At 40.4% G+C, this 19,582-nt stretch overlaps 1 protein-coding gene across 1 annotated transcript in view; it reads right to left on the reverse strand.

Annotated features, from left to right (window-relative positions):
* slc30a6 (solute carrier family 30 member 6) overlaps window positions 1-19,582 on the reverse strand; it is a 72,151-nt gene that overhangs the window by 34,146 nt on the left and 18,423 nt on the right. Inside the window, 1 exon segment of the mRNA XM_020917007.2 lies at window positions 1,078-1,120. Within this exon segment, the coding sequence (XP_020772666.2) occupies window positions 1,078-1,120 (43 nt within the window).

Below are 19,582 nucleotides of genomic sequence, written 5' to 3' on the forward strand. Positions count from 1 at the left end.
ACTGTGTTTTTAAACCCCATAAATCTACACTAGAATTTGGATAATTTCAGCCCTGGAATTGCCGCTCTCTACTGAAGAAAAGGCTCAGAACATTTTAGACTTTGTAAATAAAGACAGATTAAAAATAAAGGATTACTCAAACATCTGTGAATGAAATAAAACAGAACAAAACAGCTCCAGGGATGTTTTGATGAGGTAACAGTGTTATAACATGGCTTAAAACTCACAAGCTCACCATTTTGTGTAATATAGGACTTTTAGGAATTCTTTTAAAATGTAGTCATCATATCAGAACAAAGGTAAGTCAAGGTAATGAGTTTTTTGTCGATGGTCAGAATGACATTACAATTGCAATTAATTAAAATCAACTAATGATTATGGAAGATCATTTGTTCCATCAGATTTTGAATTTTAAATATATCTGAATTATATGCTAAAAATATGTGTGCTGAATATTAAAAATCTGACTTTTTTTTTACTTACTAACTATACTTACTAAATTTCAGCAACTCAGATTCAAAATAATTTCAGAGTTAAAAAAGTCAAAGTGAGAAATTCAGTGGCATTTAAACCTATTAAACAAATTATCTTCCATAAGTGATCAGATATTGTGTTTTCAATGAAGAGGTGATGCAAGACTTAGTGTAAATTAGTTGATTATTTTTTGGTCTACTACTACTTTTTTGACTAAAAGTGTTGTTTAAGTTCAGGAAATTAATATTGGCAGAATACAACTTAAAGAGAAATAGATGAGGAAAACGTGTGATTCAATTCAATTTATGGTTTGATTAGTTTGTTTTATGATTTTAATGTATTTCTTATTCTGTAAAGCAGTTTGAATTACCTTGCGTACGAACTGAGCTTTACAAAATAAACCTGCCTTGTCTTGCCTAGTATATCTTAAGTATATCTTTTATTTTAACATTATCATTGTCATATCATATTGTTATAGAGCATTAAGAATTTTCCTTAGTATCAGAATAGACATCCTTCAGTTTTAGTTGTAACCTATGCAGATACTCAGGTAATCTCAGGTTCTGTGTTGTCATATAGAGACGGGGCCAAGAGCGCACTCACCTGAACAGGTCAAAGATGGTGAGGTACGTGTACGCTGTTAATGCTGTGAAGACATAAACAACAGAAAGAACAGTCATCATACACGATCAAAAAAGTTACACCAATAAATAAAGTAACAAATCTTGTTAAACATTTCTGGATGCATTGTATTGTGGAAAATATTTACTATTAAAGTGTGACAAGAGCAAAGAAAACAATCCACGATCCACACTTGAATTTTAATTAATATCGAGATTCAGTCATGACTAACAGAAGTCTACAGCCTGTCAGTGGTTTAGAGCAGACTGAAGACTTGGATAATAGAGCTGGGTATCATTTAGAAGTTGCTGATACGATACATGATGATGGTGATGATACGATACATACCACAATACATAGGCCATGATATGACATGCATCTCATACCGTGAGCTTTCAGTTCGATAAATTTCAAACTGATTTCATACAGTTCAAGAAAAAATAATGTCTAAATCATGGCTGTGAGGCTAAAAGTCTTATGAAACCACTTCATGTACAAAGTGAATATGAAACACAAACATTTTAATCACCAAAACAGTGTAAAATGTCAGATGTGTCGCATAAACGAGTTTCCTTCCTCTAAACAAGCAACAAAACTGTAACCAGGCGGGTGCCACCTAGTGCCTCCGCTCAATTTCATTTCTCTCCAGTGACTAGGTCAGGAATCAGAATACACTAGACGGTTTGCAAAAGCCCCAGAAGTGTCAGTTCAGGCACCAGCCAATCAGCAAAGAGCCACATATTCAATGTTGTCAACAATTCCTGAGATCAAGTATTTAAAGCCAGAACAAAGAGAATATTTGGTGAATTATATCAAGGGAAAAGACGTTATTGTCCTTCTTCTTGCGGGATTTGAGAAAACTTTGATACACCAGTTAGCCCTGTTAGCGGCGCATTACATATGTCATGACCAAATAGCAGCAATTGGTTAAATTTTAAAAAGTGCCCGTCTAATGTCGAGCGAACGAATCCTAATGTTGCGAGGTCAGATTTGTACGAAAGGAAACCAGCTGATGAATCAGGCTAAAAAAACTGTAGCACTGTAACGAAATAATTTAGTAAAAGATACCAAAAAATACTCTTGGCAGTACATCGATACAGCAGCCCCCAATATCAATACTGTATCATCATTAAATGATATGAAAGATCGATATTTCAATATTTTTGCACAGCCCTATTAGATTAGACTATTTTTGGTGCTAGGTTACAATGATTAAAATTCAGCTTCTTTATGATCTCAAAATTAATACTGGCAAACATTTTGTAATTTTTCTGTTTGTTTTTTCAAGCAAAACTAAATTTTTATTTTAAAAAATCATGACTGATAAATAAAAGGGGAAAAAAATTAAAAAAAAATTTCATATCATCCAACCTTAAGTCTCAATTTCAATGCTAGGGACAGATAAGATGCTTCAAAAATGGTAGAATATGCAGCTGTTCTAAGCAAAGTAAAAAGCTGAAATCTACTAGACTAAACAAAAAATTGTCCACAAATGTAAAAATCCTGGTTTAATTTAGTCCCTGTACTATTGGATCCAGTGTCAGAGAGTTTAAAGCACTAACAGTCTAATGCTTCAGTTTAATTACAGCTCCTGTGCTCATGAGCCAAACACTGGGCATCAGGTCACGATCAACATCTCATTTAGGAGAGTTTAGTTCATCTGGGGCTTTCACTCAGAAATAACCTGAGTGTCAGGGGTCAAAGGGGTAAGTGCACACATACAGATGGTGCCGTGTATTTTTTATTTTTTTCAACACTACAGATATATCATTTTGTTTACTCTTTGGCCTGGCATCCAAAATACACACTTCAATACTTTATGAAGATATGAGTCTGAAATCTCTCTGAGTTAAGATGGATGTGATTGACAGGTGGATAAGCCAATCAGGGACATGCATGGTCTGTCTGTATCAAAACAAATGTAAAAAAAATAAATAAAAAGGAAAGAAAATATCACAGAGAACTGAAAAACATGATGGATTTCTGCTGAATCAATGAGCAAAGCACTGAACTCTGCTGATCTGAGCTGAGAGAAATATTCTGTTTGGAAGCAATAGGTGATCCATGAGCTACCTGTCTGTCTACCTGCGTGTGCACCTGTCTGTCTCCCTGCCTGTGCACCTGTCTGCCTGCGGTGTGTAAGCCGGGTGGTCCGGAGCAGCTCTCTGTAATCAGCCTGTGCCCGGGCCGAGCTGAGCGGATTATTGAGGCTTTGTGCTCAGAGGAACATTTTGTTTCCCCAGCAGCCGGCTCCATGTTGGCCAACCTGACGCCGTGTAATCCTGACAGCGCAGAGAGAGGGGGGGGGAGGGGGGAGGGAGAGAGAGAAAGAGAAGGAGAAGAGAGAGAGGGGGAGAAGAGAGGGAGAGGGGGGAAAGAGGGACAGGGCGGGCAAGCGAGGAGATGGACAGGTCCGCACAAGTGAGATGGCACCTGACCAGGAGACAGACAGGTGCGGCGGACGGGAGGACAGGGAGTGAATGACACCCGCCATCAAAGGGAGCAAACACTTAGGACTTTATTCATACAGAGAAGTTGTAAATCCTGGAGTCCCGTCTTTCCAAAAAGAAGCAAGAAGATAGTGAGGCTCCCGTTCTGCACCATCAATCCCTCAACCTCCAGTATCACTCACAATCTATCAAAAGAAATATTTACATCTGAATTGCGATTCCAACCCCTACAAATAGGTATCTCTAAGGACCTAAGGGACCGGCCTCCTGCTGATGCCCACAGTCAGGACTGATGCTCAGGACTCAGGGAAAACCAACCTCCCCCTCGAGAAAGTGTAATGGAACGGCCAATCAGATTGGGGTTCCGAAACACAAACTCGAGTTGGGCTAGTTCGGTGCAGACCAAGTTGGTTGATGTAAGTCACAGCAAAAATGGCACCGCAAACAGTGGAAAGAATTCAGTGTGAGGAGCAGGGATTCACACTGGAATTGTCTTGTCTTTTTGTCATTTCATCATTATAATATGTTAAGTTGTGTATGTGTAGAAAAGGTGTCTTCTAAAAACTTTCTTACACATCATTTGACAGTAGATGGAAGTTTTTTTCAGAACATGTAAGAGTCAAACTGCCATAACTGAGTCGATGACAGTTAATGTTAGTTAACAGCCTCGATTTATTAGCAGGAGCTACTGACATTACATTAAACTTTCTCGGGCATCCATATTTTCCCCAGCTGTTGCAATGGAAGGCATTTACAAGGGATGTCGGGAGAACTGACTTGGATTTATCAACTACTGACAGTCAATAGAATGCAGCATAAACACGGGGAGTCAGCGTTTCAGATTCATGCCACCAAAACCCGGTCTTCCTCAACATATGAAACAGGCCTCTGCTTTGACTCTGTTTAAATCCAGACTCAAAATGGTTCTGTTTAGCTGCATATAATATTAATTGTATTTCTTTATAAAAAGAAGTACCATATTTTCTGGGCTATTAGACGCACTATCCAGAGCGCCCCATACACAAATCCACTCAGCACCCGCAGCCACACTCGTCACTCCACGCCGACGAGGAACGGAAAGGAGGAACGGAACGGAGGAATGAACCGAAAAAGCGAGTGCAATGTGCCTTTCTGAGCCACAACTGAACAACTGAGTCACTGCGAACACGCCGACAATCCGTTGGTCCCAGACAGCACCCTCCCTACACGCCACAACTGAACAAAGCCCAGAGTCACCGTGAACGCCACAAACAAAGTCCCACTGACCCATCCAACTGTTGTGTTTCGTTTCCGGTGCGATTTATTTGTGAAAAAGTTTGAAAATAGTGCGCCTTATAATCCAGAGTGCCTAACAGCCTGTAAAATATGGTAAATAGCATTGTTTTAATGAGCTGGTAAGACAGAGTTTATGTTATGACTGAAAGGTTTTCATTCTGCACTCTTCCCTCTAATTTAATCTCTCTCTCTTTTTAAATTTTATGCTGATTATTAAAGTTTTGATTTGTTTGTATTGTGATTTTTATTATTTATTTCTTATTCTGCAAAGCACTTTGAATTACTTTGTGTATAAATTGTGCTATACAAATTAACTTGCCTTGCCCACAAATCAGGAAGGAACATTTCGCGTGAAACTCATACTGGGCAAAATGGGTGAAGTGTCTTGCTTGAAGACACAACAACAGTCCAGCAGAGCCAGCCCTGCACAGCACCGTAGTACTTCGATCCAAGTACTAACCAGGACCCAGAACTGCTTTGTAAGTTTGTAATGACTGCACTTCCAAAAAGTCACCAAAAATGTCACTTAAAGAAAATAAAGATGTAAATATAAAGATTTGCATGTACTCCTTGTGACTCTGGATTTGTTTTGTGTATTCAAACATGCAAAACAGACTGATCCACGGACAGACTCAAGTTCCATTAACCATACCTACTGTATAGCAGATGAACGCAAGAGGATGGAGAGTGACGTTGGATTTCCTTCAGGATCGATAAAGAATCGCTCGGTCTTCTTATAGAGATTAGATGAAGTTATATTTCTCCATAAGCTGCTCCCTTTTCCCCCGTTTTCCTCACATCTCCCTCCCTTCAGATCATGTGACCGGTCTGAGCGCGCTCTGTTTGGATGTTTGTTCTGGTCGGGGCTGCAGTTATTTTGATCCGCGGCTCTCGTGTTCCAGCTGGATCGATCAGGTTTGATGTCACGCTGTTGTGTCGAATTAAAAGCTGCAGACAATAAAAGCAATAATAAAACAAACGCTGACATCACAGTGACCCCGAGGTGAGGGAGAGAGGGAGGGAGGGAGGAGGAGGAGGCCGGACGCGATCGAAGGGCGGGCTGAAATTTCCCCTGGTCTAGCGCGGATTGGTTTACACGTGTATCGCAGCAGAACGCACACACACAAGCAAAACACAAACACACACAGAAGGATGCGCGCACACACACACGCGGAGTATATTGAGGCGAACAGAAATGAGAAAAGTGCTGCTTACAAACACTGCCCCCCGGAGGACGAGTGCAGTGATCCGGGCCTGGGTCTGGGCCATCAGTCATGTCTGCAGTCCCCACAACAATGCACCTGATACCAGCGCAAACAGAGGGCAATACAGGAGGCAGACTGAGCGGGGCTAAAACAAAACACACACACACTCACACACAATCTATAGCATAAACACCTTTCAGTTGGATGTTTTTTCTATAATTTTGGGTGTGAATTAGAAAGCAGAAATGTAGAAAGAGTTCAAGCTTTGGAAGATCTGTACAGATGATATTTGACAGTGTCCATGAGTGTGTCTGTGTAATAAGCAGGTAGTTAAAGTTGCTGTGTGTTGCCCTGATCTTCACCAGCAGGAGGCGATGTGAAAGAATGAGACAGAGAATGCTTTTCTTAAGTCATTTCAAGGCTCTAAAAAAGACTTTAACACAACAAAAAAGACACAACTTTGGCAGTGATATACATGAGTGTTTTATCTGTAGATTACAGTACTTATACAGTGTGAGGGTGAGAGCGTCAAAGCGTCTCTGTGTGTGTTGGACTTTAGAGTGCTATAATAATACTACTACATTTTATTTGCATTGCACAAAGTTCGGCAGTAGTTATCTTTAAGGCCCCATAACCACAGCACACACTTTTCCTCTTCTCTTCAAAGACTTACAGTTTGAGATCTTGTTTTAAAGAGCCACTAAACAACCTCCCAAAGCTTTACTCAGTCCCAAAGCAAAATCTGAAAAATCCTCCAGAGTGGGCAGTGCCCGGGGGGTTGGGGAAAGCGGGTGTGGGGCAGGCTTTGGGAGAGATGATTGACAGCTGACTGATCACAACAATCCAACACGGCACTGACCGGACGGCCCCGGACTTTGAAACAGAGTGGACATTTGTGGTCGGCGTTGTCAAAGTTTTCAGCTTGTCCAAGAAAGGGTGGAAGTAAAAAGCTGGAGACCAACTGGATGTTTTACACACAGGAGAAGTTTATTTACCATCAATAATATGAGCCCGGGAGTACTTGAAAAGTCAACATAATATGATTTCGAAAGAGAACATAGTATGATCTTTGAGTGTTCAAGCCCCTTTGACTATGCTTCTGGAGGAGGAGGTTTATAAAGCACGTGTGGTGAGAATATGAAGACCAGTAGGCACCAATTAGTCAACAATATGCCACAATTGAGATAGTGGTATGCCAATGTCAAGAGAAGATCATGGTGTAAATACAGCTTTGGTGTCAATGTTAAACTGAGATGTACGTGGACGATAAATTACTTAAATTCTCTTACAGTTGGGATCACGCCATTTCCCTTTTCTCCAGACATGGTGGGACATCACAGTGACCGGCAGAGTCAGGTAGGGGTGGGGCTGAGAGGGGCTCCTCACGTACCACCCGTAGATGCCACTGTCTGCGCTCGTCATGTAATAACCTGCATCTGACTCATCAGCGCCGTAAGTCCAACCCGAGAATTCAAATGTCCGTAGTTGATTCTAAAGAGGCTGTTACACACACAGCTTTGACCCAAAAGTCACATTTTTAACAAATATGCACTAAAATGCCAAAATAAGGCCAGGGACAGGTATACAATTCTACTTTAAACCCATTTACACAGCTAATCAGTAGGATAAAAAAGTGATTTTGGTGTTTACTGGCTCTTTAAGCTGATCTCCACTGCACAATTTTGTCTGCGATAAGCTCTGATTGTGAGGAAAAATCTCAGGTCTCAGAGTAAAACGGGGAAAAAGATCAAACTTACAGCCAAACCAAAGACGAGGGGAGAGGAAGAGAGACAATAGGACAAAAGGGGAGAGAGGAAGACAGAGAAGAAGACGACAATAGAGGAGGATAGACCAAGAGGGGAGAAGAGGAGAGAGGAGAAGAGCAAAGGAGAGAGGTGAACAAAGTTGAGAGTACAAGTTGACATGCACATTTCGGGGGGTTGGGGAGGGGCCGCGCAGGAGAACAGGGCAGCGGTGGAGACAGATGAGACAGGGGAATATGAGAGGGACATTCATTATTCATGCTGTCTGCAGAGGAGCAGCCCCAACACCAGCCTCTCTCACTCCAGCTTCACTCTCTCCATCCTCACCCCTCGCCATCCTCACTCCATCCCGGCGCTCAACAGCTTTAGACAAACTTAGAACATGACACTTCTTATAAAACCGTGAGAAACCGCTATCATTATTTTATATATACACCGCTTTTTCAGTCTGGGTCGTACAGGTCAGACACAAGACAGTACTGCGAGTGTACTGGCAATGTAGGAGAAGTTTTAAGCACAGAGGCACAACAACACAAGGTATGCAAGGTAAATATGCTTTGGCTACTTTCGCATCACTCCCACCTCAAATTATTATCAGCTATTATCAGTTTTTGTAACTTTTTTCCATTTGATATTTCATAAATCTGTACACAAACTATGGGAATGAAATAAAACTAGGGACTTCACTTTTGTCAATAATCTCAATCTTTCTTCTTATAATAATAACACTATAATTTTATATTGACAATCATAACTGGTAGATTTTAAGCAAAGTTCACAAAATTCTGTTAATTTGTTAATCATGTATCATGAATGTACATCCATATTTTTAGCCAAATCCTCTTCTAAATCCAGTTTTATTAGTCTGTTGAAAAATATTTGTGCCAATAATGACCAACTACTCTCTTCTTTCTTCTTCCTTTAATCTGTTCTGCAAAAGTTCTCTGACATGGCCAAGATTTTAAAACTTATATCAGGTTATTCATCTTGTTTTCAGATTTATTACCTACTTACCGTCGGACTATAAGTCGTACTTTTTTCATGGTTTGGGTGGTCCTGCAATTTATACTCCGGTGAGAGATAAATATATAACATTTTTAAGACTGAATGCAGCGAGAGGGCGCTCTAGGCTTCTGTATCAGTTTTGTGTGCATGTCTCCTGCAGAAAAAGCTGCTGTCCTGCTGCAAGTAGTGAAATATGCAGCAGAAAATGGTAATCGAGCAACAGAAAGAAAGTCTGGAGTGAGCGAGAAGCTTGTGAGGACTGGCAGAAAGTGGGAATGGAGAACACAGCTTCTTGGCAACCGGGCGAGTGCGCCATGCAACTTTCATTTCCCCGTGACAACCGAAGTTGCGCAGAGTTGCTCAGAAGTGACACAGAGGATGAAGAATTCAATGGATTCAATGGATTTAGTGATTTGGACTGAGATCGAATTTGGTAAACTTATGTTCTTTTGTTTATGCTATAGTTATCTGAAGAACTGTTAATATGTTATGTTAACATATTAACACAGATTCAGTCTCTTCTTTATTCTATTGTTATTATTACTATAACTTGTCTTTCAAGATGAAATGTCAGTTCCTGGTCCCTGATTTTAAAAAATAAATTTTCCCAAAAAAGTGCGACTTATAGTCTGGTGTGAATTATATGTGTTTTTTCTTCTTCATTACACATTTTTTGGCTGGTGCGACTTATACTCTGAAGCGACTTAAAGTCCAAAAAAATACGGTACTAGTTCTGAGATGCTTCATTCTAGTCTAGAGGTCGTTTATTTAAAGATAACTTGTCAAGTAAAATGATCTTGCTGTATGGACAGATCAGTTCACTACTTTTAAGTCATTTTCTGATAGATTTAACTGTTTATGTCTTACATTTTGTTCAAGCTTTTTTGCAGTGTGACAATACAGCCATCTCGAAAAAAAAAACAATATTGGGAGCCATATATCGCCCATTACAATGGTAGAGCAGCTCGATTAGTCTCGTGATTCATGTTTTAATAATAGAATTCTGTTCACTTTTTAGCATGTCCAGAAGAAAAGACTGAAATATGAACTGACAAACTAATACGAGAATCACATTTCAGATCATGTTTGTACAGATCTAAATAGCAGGGTTAGTGTTTTGTTTTTGTTTTTTTGTTTTTTTATGCAGGATTAGAGAGAGAGAGACGAGAATGTGTTGTTTGTGAAATGATAGTACTTCAAAAATTACACCCTTTGTGATTTGCTAATTGCATCCATTCAAACGGCGATCTCGTTTCAAATCAGATTAATCTTGCAGCCCCGTCCTGCTGTTGGTAGCAGAATTTTACCTCAAGTAGCTGGAAAAGGAGCTTTGTTTTGCATCGTGCGGGAGGATGTTTTCGATCGCCGTCTTGGATACTGTGTTCACGATGAATGATCAGTAATATTAGAAAACACTGGCCGGGTCTTTGGCTGCTCTAGTGTTACAGCGCAGAGTGTGTGCACATAAACACGTCTATGTGAGGACGTGCTGACCGCAGCAGCCAGCAGCTTGGTGTGGTTCCGGTAAAGGGGAGCGCGAACCTGAGACCGCACTTCCATTCGTTTCCTGGAGGCTGATCCTAACCTTAACTATGGTCAGTACCTAAACCGAAACCCCATTCTTAAGGCACTGTATCTAAAATGTGACAATTAGTTAGTAGACAATTAGTTTGCAGTGATCCAAAGTTATTCCTCACTTACCTTATGCATTCAGAGCACCCTAATTACTCACCGTGATGAGTTTTACTTTTTCAAGACTTTCAGAGACCAGTGCGGAGTTTCGCTGTAACAGCAAAGCTTGCAGAAGATGAACAAAATAATTTCAGATGTGGAATTGCCAATCTCAATACTAAATTAAAGGTAAAATGAGCTGTTAACTTGAAAACTACCACTTCATTATAGGTAGGGGTGTGCAAAAACATCGAAATATCAATATATCATATCGTTTAATGTGATGATAGAGTATTGAAATCATGAGCTGCTGTATCGATTCATTGCAAAGGGTATTTTTTGGTGTATTTTACTCAATTATTTTGTTACAGTGCTACAGTGCTAGTGTTTTGTTGCCTGTTTGGAAGAAAGAAAGAAATTTATGTAATACATTTGACATATTCACTGTTCTGATGATTAAAATGGGCGTGTTTTATATTAACATTGCACAAGAAGTGGTTTCACAAAGACTTTTACTATCACAGCCATTCATTTTTTACTGAACCATATTGAATTGATTTGAAATATATCATACTGAATTGTATGGAATTGATAGCTCACTGTATCGAGCTATGTATTGTATCGGCAACTTCTTCTTATATCGATACTCTTCTGTGTTGATATATATCACATCAACAGTATTTTTTGGTATATTTTACTAAATTATTTAGTTACAGCGCTTGTTTGGAGGAAGGAAACTTTTTATGCGACATATTTGACATTTTCACTGTTTTGATGATTAAAATGGGTGTATTATATACTCACTTTGCACAAGAAGAGGTTTAACAAAGACTTTTAGTACCACAGCTATTATTTTTTTATTGAACTGTATTGAGTTGAAATATATCGTACTGAATTGTATCGAATCAACAGCTCACTATATCGAAGTATGTTTCGTATCAGCAACTTCTTAATGATACCCAGTCCTAATTAGGGGTGTGCAAAAACATCAAAATATCAAAATATTGTATTGTTTAATGTGATGATACAGTTTCGATATCATGGGCTGCTGTATCGATATATCACCAAGAGTATTTTTTGGTATATTTTACTCAGTTATTTTGTTACAGTGCTACAGTTTTGTTGCTTGTTTGGAGAAAGGAAACTTTTTTATGCAATGCACTTGACATGCTCACTGTTTTGATCATTAAAATGGCTGTGTTTCATATTCACTTTGCACAAGAAGTGGTTTAACAAAGGCTTTTAGTATCACAGCCATCAGTTATGCTTTATTTTTTACTGAACCGTATCAAATTGATTTAAAATATATTGTACTGAATCAAATCAAATTTAAACCTCAGGGCACGAGGAGAGAGCTGTTTTTCTCAGCTTTTATAGTTTATGCAGCTATGTGGTTTTAAGTTTCATTTCTGTAAAATGTAAACAAATGTGCAAAGCTGCATTAAACTTTATATGTTATAAAGTTTAGCAATGTAAAGTTTATTCATGCAGAAGATTTTAAATAATAATCTGTTGCAGAGTAGAACTTGTACAATAGTTTAATTTACAGTTAAATTATTATTTTTGTATACAGGAATTTTCATTTATTTATTTTATGTCACAGAAGCACACTTTGTTCCTACATGATCTGCCTCTTTACACATCAATAAAAAAGACCTTGTGGAATTTGGAATATTAGTTTTTGTAGTAATTTTGGGGGGGTTATTTTTACTGTACAGATATCGAGATATATATCGTGTATCGAGATATAGCAAAATATATCAAGATATTTTTTGCTCTATATCGCCCTGTCCTAGTATCGAGATATGTATCGTATCGTGGCCTATGCATTGAGATATGTACTGTAACTTCTTAATGACACCCACTTCATGACATCATAAGGTGGAACAGAGCATTTTGAGCTTTACAGATGTAGACAGACTAATAATAAAGGGTTATTCAAACATGTGGCTGAAACAAAACACAACTCCAGGTCTGTTTTTGAGGAGGTAACAACATTCTAATATGACTTAAAGCTGCTCACATCTACGGGTGATCATTCAGAACAATACAGAGTGGTATCGGATCAGTGATTTGGTAGTACTCGCCGATACTGATACTTGAAAAATGTGCAGTATTTGAAATTTTGCTGATACCAGTATTGGTATTGGACCAACCCTAATTTTAACCCATATCTTCAGATCATGTTGTTGATAATAATAAAGCATTTAAAGGTGCACTGTGTGACTTTTCTGGTGGAGGGTCTGTCAAATGGAGATTTTACAGGTGAGATCTGTGGAGAGGCGATCCCACTCACAGTTAGAATGTCTGTTTTTCTAAGTATTTTTGCATTATAAAACCATCTGTAATTGAATAAATGTAAGGTAGAGCCATTTAATGTCATACTGTGGAACATTCCAGGCTGAGCAATGACATATCCATAGAAAAGTTAAACAGTGCACTTTTAGGTCATGTGGAGCTGATTTGTGTATATAGAAGTCCCCACAATGTGATAGATCCACGAGCACACACAGATCGGTCTGGTATGTCACATGTAAACTAAAAGCTTCTATCGAACGCCTCAACTGCTGCGGTGAGGAGGGTCCCATGGGTGCAGAATGAGCAGGAGAAGCAAGAGGAGCAGGGCTAAGGTGTCCGCAGATCTGTCTCCTCTGAGTCCACCGACAAAAAGACTGATGAAGATGAGGAGTAGAGAAGGAGGAGGAGGAGGAAGAGGAGAGGAGAAGGAGAGGAGAAGGAGAGGAGGACAAGAAGAGGGAGGAAGAGGAGGAAACCTGATCCGGGGGCAGAGAGACCACATTGAAACACACTAAAAGCATATGGACACAAGTAATCACAACAGTGTTCATTAATAAAGCATGGGACGCTAAACCTTAAACACTGCTCTATCTATATGGAAGAATCAATACACTCATCACTGAGGCCCAGAACATGGGACTTGTATAACTACAGGCCAACGTACACCAAAAGTGTTTCCTATGAAAGATCTCACACATTTGTTGCCACATATGGTGTAAAAACCTCTAAACATCTGAAATGTCCATAGCTAGCTGCTCAGCTAGCCTCTTAAACAGTGTCCATGGACACGAGAAAAACAAACAGCTCATTTCACACAACCCAACATTCCCCATTCCCTCAAAGTATTTCATCTGAAGGTCTTCTGCCACATTTGCTGCCACATACAGTGGAAAAAACTTGTAGCAACTCATATATCCATAGCTAGCTCGTCAGCTAGCTCCTTAGCTAGAATCTCCTCTCGTACAGTCTCCAGGGAAAAATAAACAACTCATTTCACACAAGCCAACAGTCCTTTACTTTTGTCCTTTGAACTGCACATACTGCACGTCTTAGTTGGTTAAAATCCCATGACATGATGTTAAAAACTGAGCTCACAAAACAAAAAGTTTCAAAAACTGCTCGGTCAGGCAGCCACAAGAGCAGCCTACCACTCTGTTGTGATTTGTTGATCATTTAGACCAACTATACAACCCTGGCATAGAAGGGAACAAAACAGTGTTCCCACACAATGTGGGGGCTTGTCATGTAAAAAGGACATGATTTCAGGTTCAACTTTGTGGTGTTTTATCTCATAAAATGAGAGACGCAGCAGGAGACTGTGAGAGGACAGGCTCTGTTTTGAGCAGGTTACAGTGAGTTTAGTGAGAGGCGAGTTTCCTGCACAGAGGAGGTGGTGTTCTGATTTTCCCTACATACAATAGATTATAGATTATACTGTATTAGCTTTGCAATGTGACACCCAAACTAATCTATCAGAGCTAGTTCAAAATGCCTGAATCGTGCAGTATATGGGACAACAATTACAGCTTTAGGAGATCTGTAAAATCAATGCTATCTGTGTAATCCAACGCATTCTACCCTAGTTACAAATTCATGAGGATTTGAGAGAAACCATAGTCAATGTAATGTAATATTTGGAGTAAATGAAGTGTGGGCCCTGTTTGTTATCATGATCCTTACATGGACCACACACACACACAGAACGCACACACACACACAGAACGCACACACACACAGAACGCACACACACACAACGCACACACACACACACAGAACGCACACACACACACACACACAGAATGCACACACACACACAGAACGCACACACACACACACAGAATGCACACACACACACACACACACACAGAATGCACACACACAGCTGTTTAAGTCTATTGGCTTAACCAGCTCCCTCTCCCTGTAGACATCTTGTCATCTTCAGACATGACAGAGTTGGACCATATGAAACCAGACTAAAGTGCTGTGTGACCATGTGGGACTGGGCCGTGTCCGACCATCTTCAGCCCATCATGGTGGTCTCATGTCCTGACCTCTGGAGCTCAAACTCACACAGAATCAATGGACATCATCTGTTCACTTTTATCTGCTGTTTAGCTGCTGCTTCAGAGCTCTGCAAAACACTGAGTAAGGAACGTGACATTTTTAAGAGGATTAATTTTTTAACATGGCTACAAAATATTTATGAATTTGAATTAATTTACAAGTTACAGTGAGCAGAGATGGACAAAAGGTGAAAACAGACATTTTCTGAGGACAATACCAAATTACTGAAAACTAAAATTATTAGGGATCTACCAATACTAACACTGGTATCAAATATTGCTGCCAAACAGTTGCAAAATCAGGTATCAGCTCCAAAATATCAGTTCAGTTGATTTCCTGATTGGACATATAATGCAATGTCATAAGACCATTTACCAGCTGATGTTTGTCAAGAACACCCTATTATTTCAGCTTTTATTTATACAACAATGTTCTGTAGTTTCTTCCTGAATAATTAACAGTTACAACACATTTCCATTTCCATTTTGTGATCCATTATTATCATTTTAAGAAATTAAATGTTGTTAATCTGTTGATATCGGCAGATATTTAAAGCTTAAAGAAGTGTATACCAATCCCTGGCCTTATTTTGGCATTTTAGTACATATTTGGATCAAAGTTGTGTCTGTAATGGCCTCTTTAGGATCAACTATGGCCAGTACATTTGAATTTTCGGGTTGAGCTAAAGGCCGCCAATGATGCAGGTTATCACGTGCAGAGCGCAGCCACTGGCTGTATGTGAGGAGCCACTGGTCACTGCGAAGTCCTGCTGTCCCTGGAGAAAAGGGAAACAGCATGATCTGAGCACAAATGTCCGCTCTGTTTCAAAGTCCAGAGCGCACCGGCCTGAGCCGTGCTGGATTGTTGTGGCTGTTGGTTGGCTGTTAATCATCGCTCCAGAACCCGCCCCACACCTGCTCTCCCCAACCCGCCAGGCACTACTCATTTTGGAGCATTTTTCAGATTTTGCTTAGGGATGGGGGTTAATGGCTCTTTAAAACCCAGATATGCTCATTTGTACTGCAACAGATCTTTAGTATGGTTTTGATAAGAAAACACAATATGACACTGTCGATGACAGTAAGCGAGTCTTCTGTGTGTTCTTCTGTGTAAAGGCCATGGTCCTCTCCAGTGCTCAGTTCAGATTGCACTAAAGGCCTCTGAGGACATTAGCTCCACAAACATCCCACTTTAACAATAATGGAATAACAGTGAGAGTGTTGTGATATAGTTATCTAAATGTGTGTTTGGAGAGAGCTACACATGTGGTGGCTGTTTAAAGTGTATGTGTGTTTGTTCTGAACCAAAGGGCCCACAGGGGGAGGAGCTTCACCAGCTGTGCTCTGATGTGCAGGACACCAAGGGCCTGGGGACACTCACAAAGGCCTATATCCAAATGAGAGAATCACTCCAGCTCACACACAGGAGCACATCTGGACTCAAACTAACATTAGAGTTTCTGTGCTGCAGTATGTATGCATGTGTGTATGTATGCATGTGTGTATGTATGCATGTGTGTATGTATGCATGTGTGTGGATATGTGTGTGTGTATGGGCAAAGTCACAAATAGGACAGACTTGACCTGATTTAAGAGAGAACCACAGCTGGAAACACAAAGTTGTCTGTATATCTGACCCCAAAGACATGTAAAAACTACTATTTTACTCCCAAATCATCAGCTCTATCTTTTCCTTTCTGATGATGTCCCATATCCTTACACATTCCCTTTATGCAAAACTAAAAATGAACAGCAATATGGAGTGTAAAGTCCATTTCTGAAGAACACATTATGAAAGTAGTAAGAGCTTTGTAGGTGACATTTGGGTTGAAATCTGTTATATCTGCACAAAATCAAACCAGGGCAGCTGTTCACAACCTGACTTGAGTAGAAGTACATGTTACACAGTCCAAACAGCATGAAGAGTTCAGAGTGGACTAAAGCACAGGTCAGAGGACAGTGTCCAGAGTGAGATGGACAGGGCCTAAATCAGAGCGAGTGTTTTCTCCAAAGACAAAGAGCTGATGTCTTTAGTTTGTTAAAAGGTGAAAGCTGATCCACTGGTCCACTGCACAATTTGATCCAGGAGCCCGTCCTGACTGAGCAGCCTGCTCTTCTGTGGAATCATCACAGGCTTCAGTTACACCAACAACTACTAATGTGCTTAAGCAGCACCACTCCAGCACCACTCTCATGTCAATACACTGAAGGATCACAGGGGGAGCCAGCGCCATGGCTCTGCTTTCTACTGGGTGTTATCCAAGGTCAAAGACGCCTGAGAGCTGGTGCCCTCGCCTCACAACGAGAAGGTCCTGGGTTTGAGATGAACCGAATACAGTCTGTCTGTTAGGAGTGTGCATGCTGCCCCAGTGTGTGGGTGGGTCTTCATCTGGTACCCCTGTCCAATAAGTCCATCCATCTTATTAAACTAAAACAACTGTACTAGTCCATTTGTTTTTGTTTAACTCAACTAACTAACTTTAATCTCAAAATCTGCATAAATGTATCCATCAGTCTAAAAGTTCTGTAATAGTTTCTGTGGCTTTACTAACATGTGACCACCCACCTCTGCATCCGGTGTGAAACACAGTCACCTACACAAGCCCTGAAGCAGCTGTCAGGTTGGTAGCAAAAAGTGATCTCCAGATCTTGAGTTAGTCTTGGTCAGGACGGCGTCAGATGGACGATTTGACCTATTGTGCATGTTTTGGGTTAATGGGGAAAAACCGGAGTGTTCAAAGGAAACCCACCCAGACTCAGGGTAGAACTCAATCCAGAGTGTTTCACATATAAATCTGCTGTTAGTCAGGTCATTGTTTTAGTGGAGAGGTCTACAGCCAATCCTCTGTCAGTAAAAGAGTTTGGTTTGGACAAGATGTAAACCTTTGGGGAAGAAATTTGCCTTTTCAGTGAGTCGTATTTTCAATCAGAAAAAAAAAAAAATTGCCATTGCATTTTACTCATTTAATCCTTTGCCATAGTGCCCACCCTGTGGACTTTTCACCCTGCCATGTTGAGTGGTGTAGTGCCCGCAGTGCCCTCATTAGAGTGTATGAGCTCAGTAGTGTACGCTGCATTGGCCTGAGCGCGTATACACAAACTGCACCATATAGACTCATGTTCTCATGTTGCCTTGAGTGAGTGCCTTCACTTCACACACGTGTACACACATGAAATGAGATCAGGAACAGGCCTGGGATAAGCACTGCTCCGATTATCTCCCCCTGGGGTCGACTGGGGGTAAAACATGTTCATATGGATATGTATGTGTGTATGTGTGTGTGTTTGTGTGTGTGTTTGCAAACAGGATCTGCGCGCTTTAGATTGGCAGATTGCAGTGTGTAGTTTGTCCTTTAAGCCGTTAGTCATGAGCTAATGGGGCCATAGGAAGACTGTGCGTGTGTGTGTGTGCGTATGGGGGGGGAGACTGTGTGTGTGTTTGTGTGTGTGTGTGTGTGTTTGTATCCAGGCAGCAGGCGTGTACAGTTGGTGCATAGGAGGCTTTGCGCTGGCTCTGGAGCATGGTATTATAGGCTCTGGCGGAGGGGTCAGAGGTCCTGTGTGCTGTGAGTATATGGGCCGGCTTCTATGTGGGTTACGCTTCAGTTGAATTAAAAAGACACTGGAGGCGTTCAGTGTACACGGAGATTCCAAGTGACCGCCATGAAGTTCAATCTCAGTCACTGGCGTCAAATGAAAATGGTCAAACACTCATTTCCTAGTGTTCAGTATAAAGATGCTCCATCACCAGCAGGCCATAAAGCAGAGAGATTGGGATCATGATGACTAATCCTGCTTTTTGCTTAAACCAGGGTAAATTAAGGTTCACTGATCACATAACACAGTACAGAATGTGCCAATACACACAAACAAAACAAGTATATTAAAAGAAAATGTAGGTTTGTATATATATTAGAATGTACAAACCATGAGACAGCCAAAGAAAGACCAACAAATCAACTTTTAACACGTAATAAAGCAAAATGCGTTTTATCTAGTACATTGTAAAAGCAGTTCTTGGAGTCAAAATAATATGTTTGTAACCACCATAGTCTGTATAAAAAAGTGGACTAAGTGAGTGTGACATCACCCACAGCGTTCAGCTCCACTTAAATGAATCTCAGTTACAGAAGTGAATTTGGAGGCTCCATATTTAGAAATCATAGCAACAATGAAAGCCAATCATGACTGAGGTCATTAAATGTGCCCGCCCTTCCCACTGGAAAGCAGGAAGGGGGCTTACTTAGCAACGAAACGCACTAGCTGTCAATCAAACGAGGAATGAAGGTGTCCGATTGGACCATTTTTATGTTCATATCTTGATTTAGGGACAAAATAGTGAAATGAAAAATTCAGTAGAATGTAGAACGGGTTAATACAAACACTGAAGACCAAAATGACGAGACTCACAGCAGCAGTTACAGAAAGAGGGGTGACCATTTTCAGCCGGAAAAGCCTCCTGGCACATTTCCCATTTGGAGCACGGCAACTAGCGTGTTAGATATGTTCATTCTTGTACACACGCACGCACGCTTTTTTTGTCTGCATTTTTCTCATCAGCAAACCAGGAAGTTGGGCTGGAGCACTGTTAGCACCATGGATCTATTCAAATAACTGGATAGGGCATCACTAGCTCTGAGCCGTCTTGAGTTGGCGTAGTGGCCACTCTCTGGAACTTCAGCGAAAATATCCCTCTGGCCAAGAAAGGATTTTTCCCATATAGCGGCACATAAACACAAACTGCTTATGTTCGGTTG

Source organism: Boleophthalmus pectinirostris, unplaced genomic scaffold (assembly GCF_026225935.1).
Source record: "Boleophthalmus pectinirostris isolate CB_2022bp ecotype Guang Dong unplaced genomic scaffold, ASM2622593v1 HiC_scaffold_5, whole genome shotgun sequence".
NCBI classification, from domain to species: Eukaryota; Metazoa; Chordata; class Actinopteri; order Gobiiformes; family Gobiidae; genus Boleophthalmus; species Boleophthalmus pectinirostris.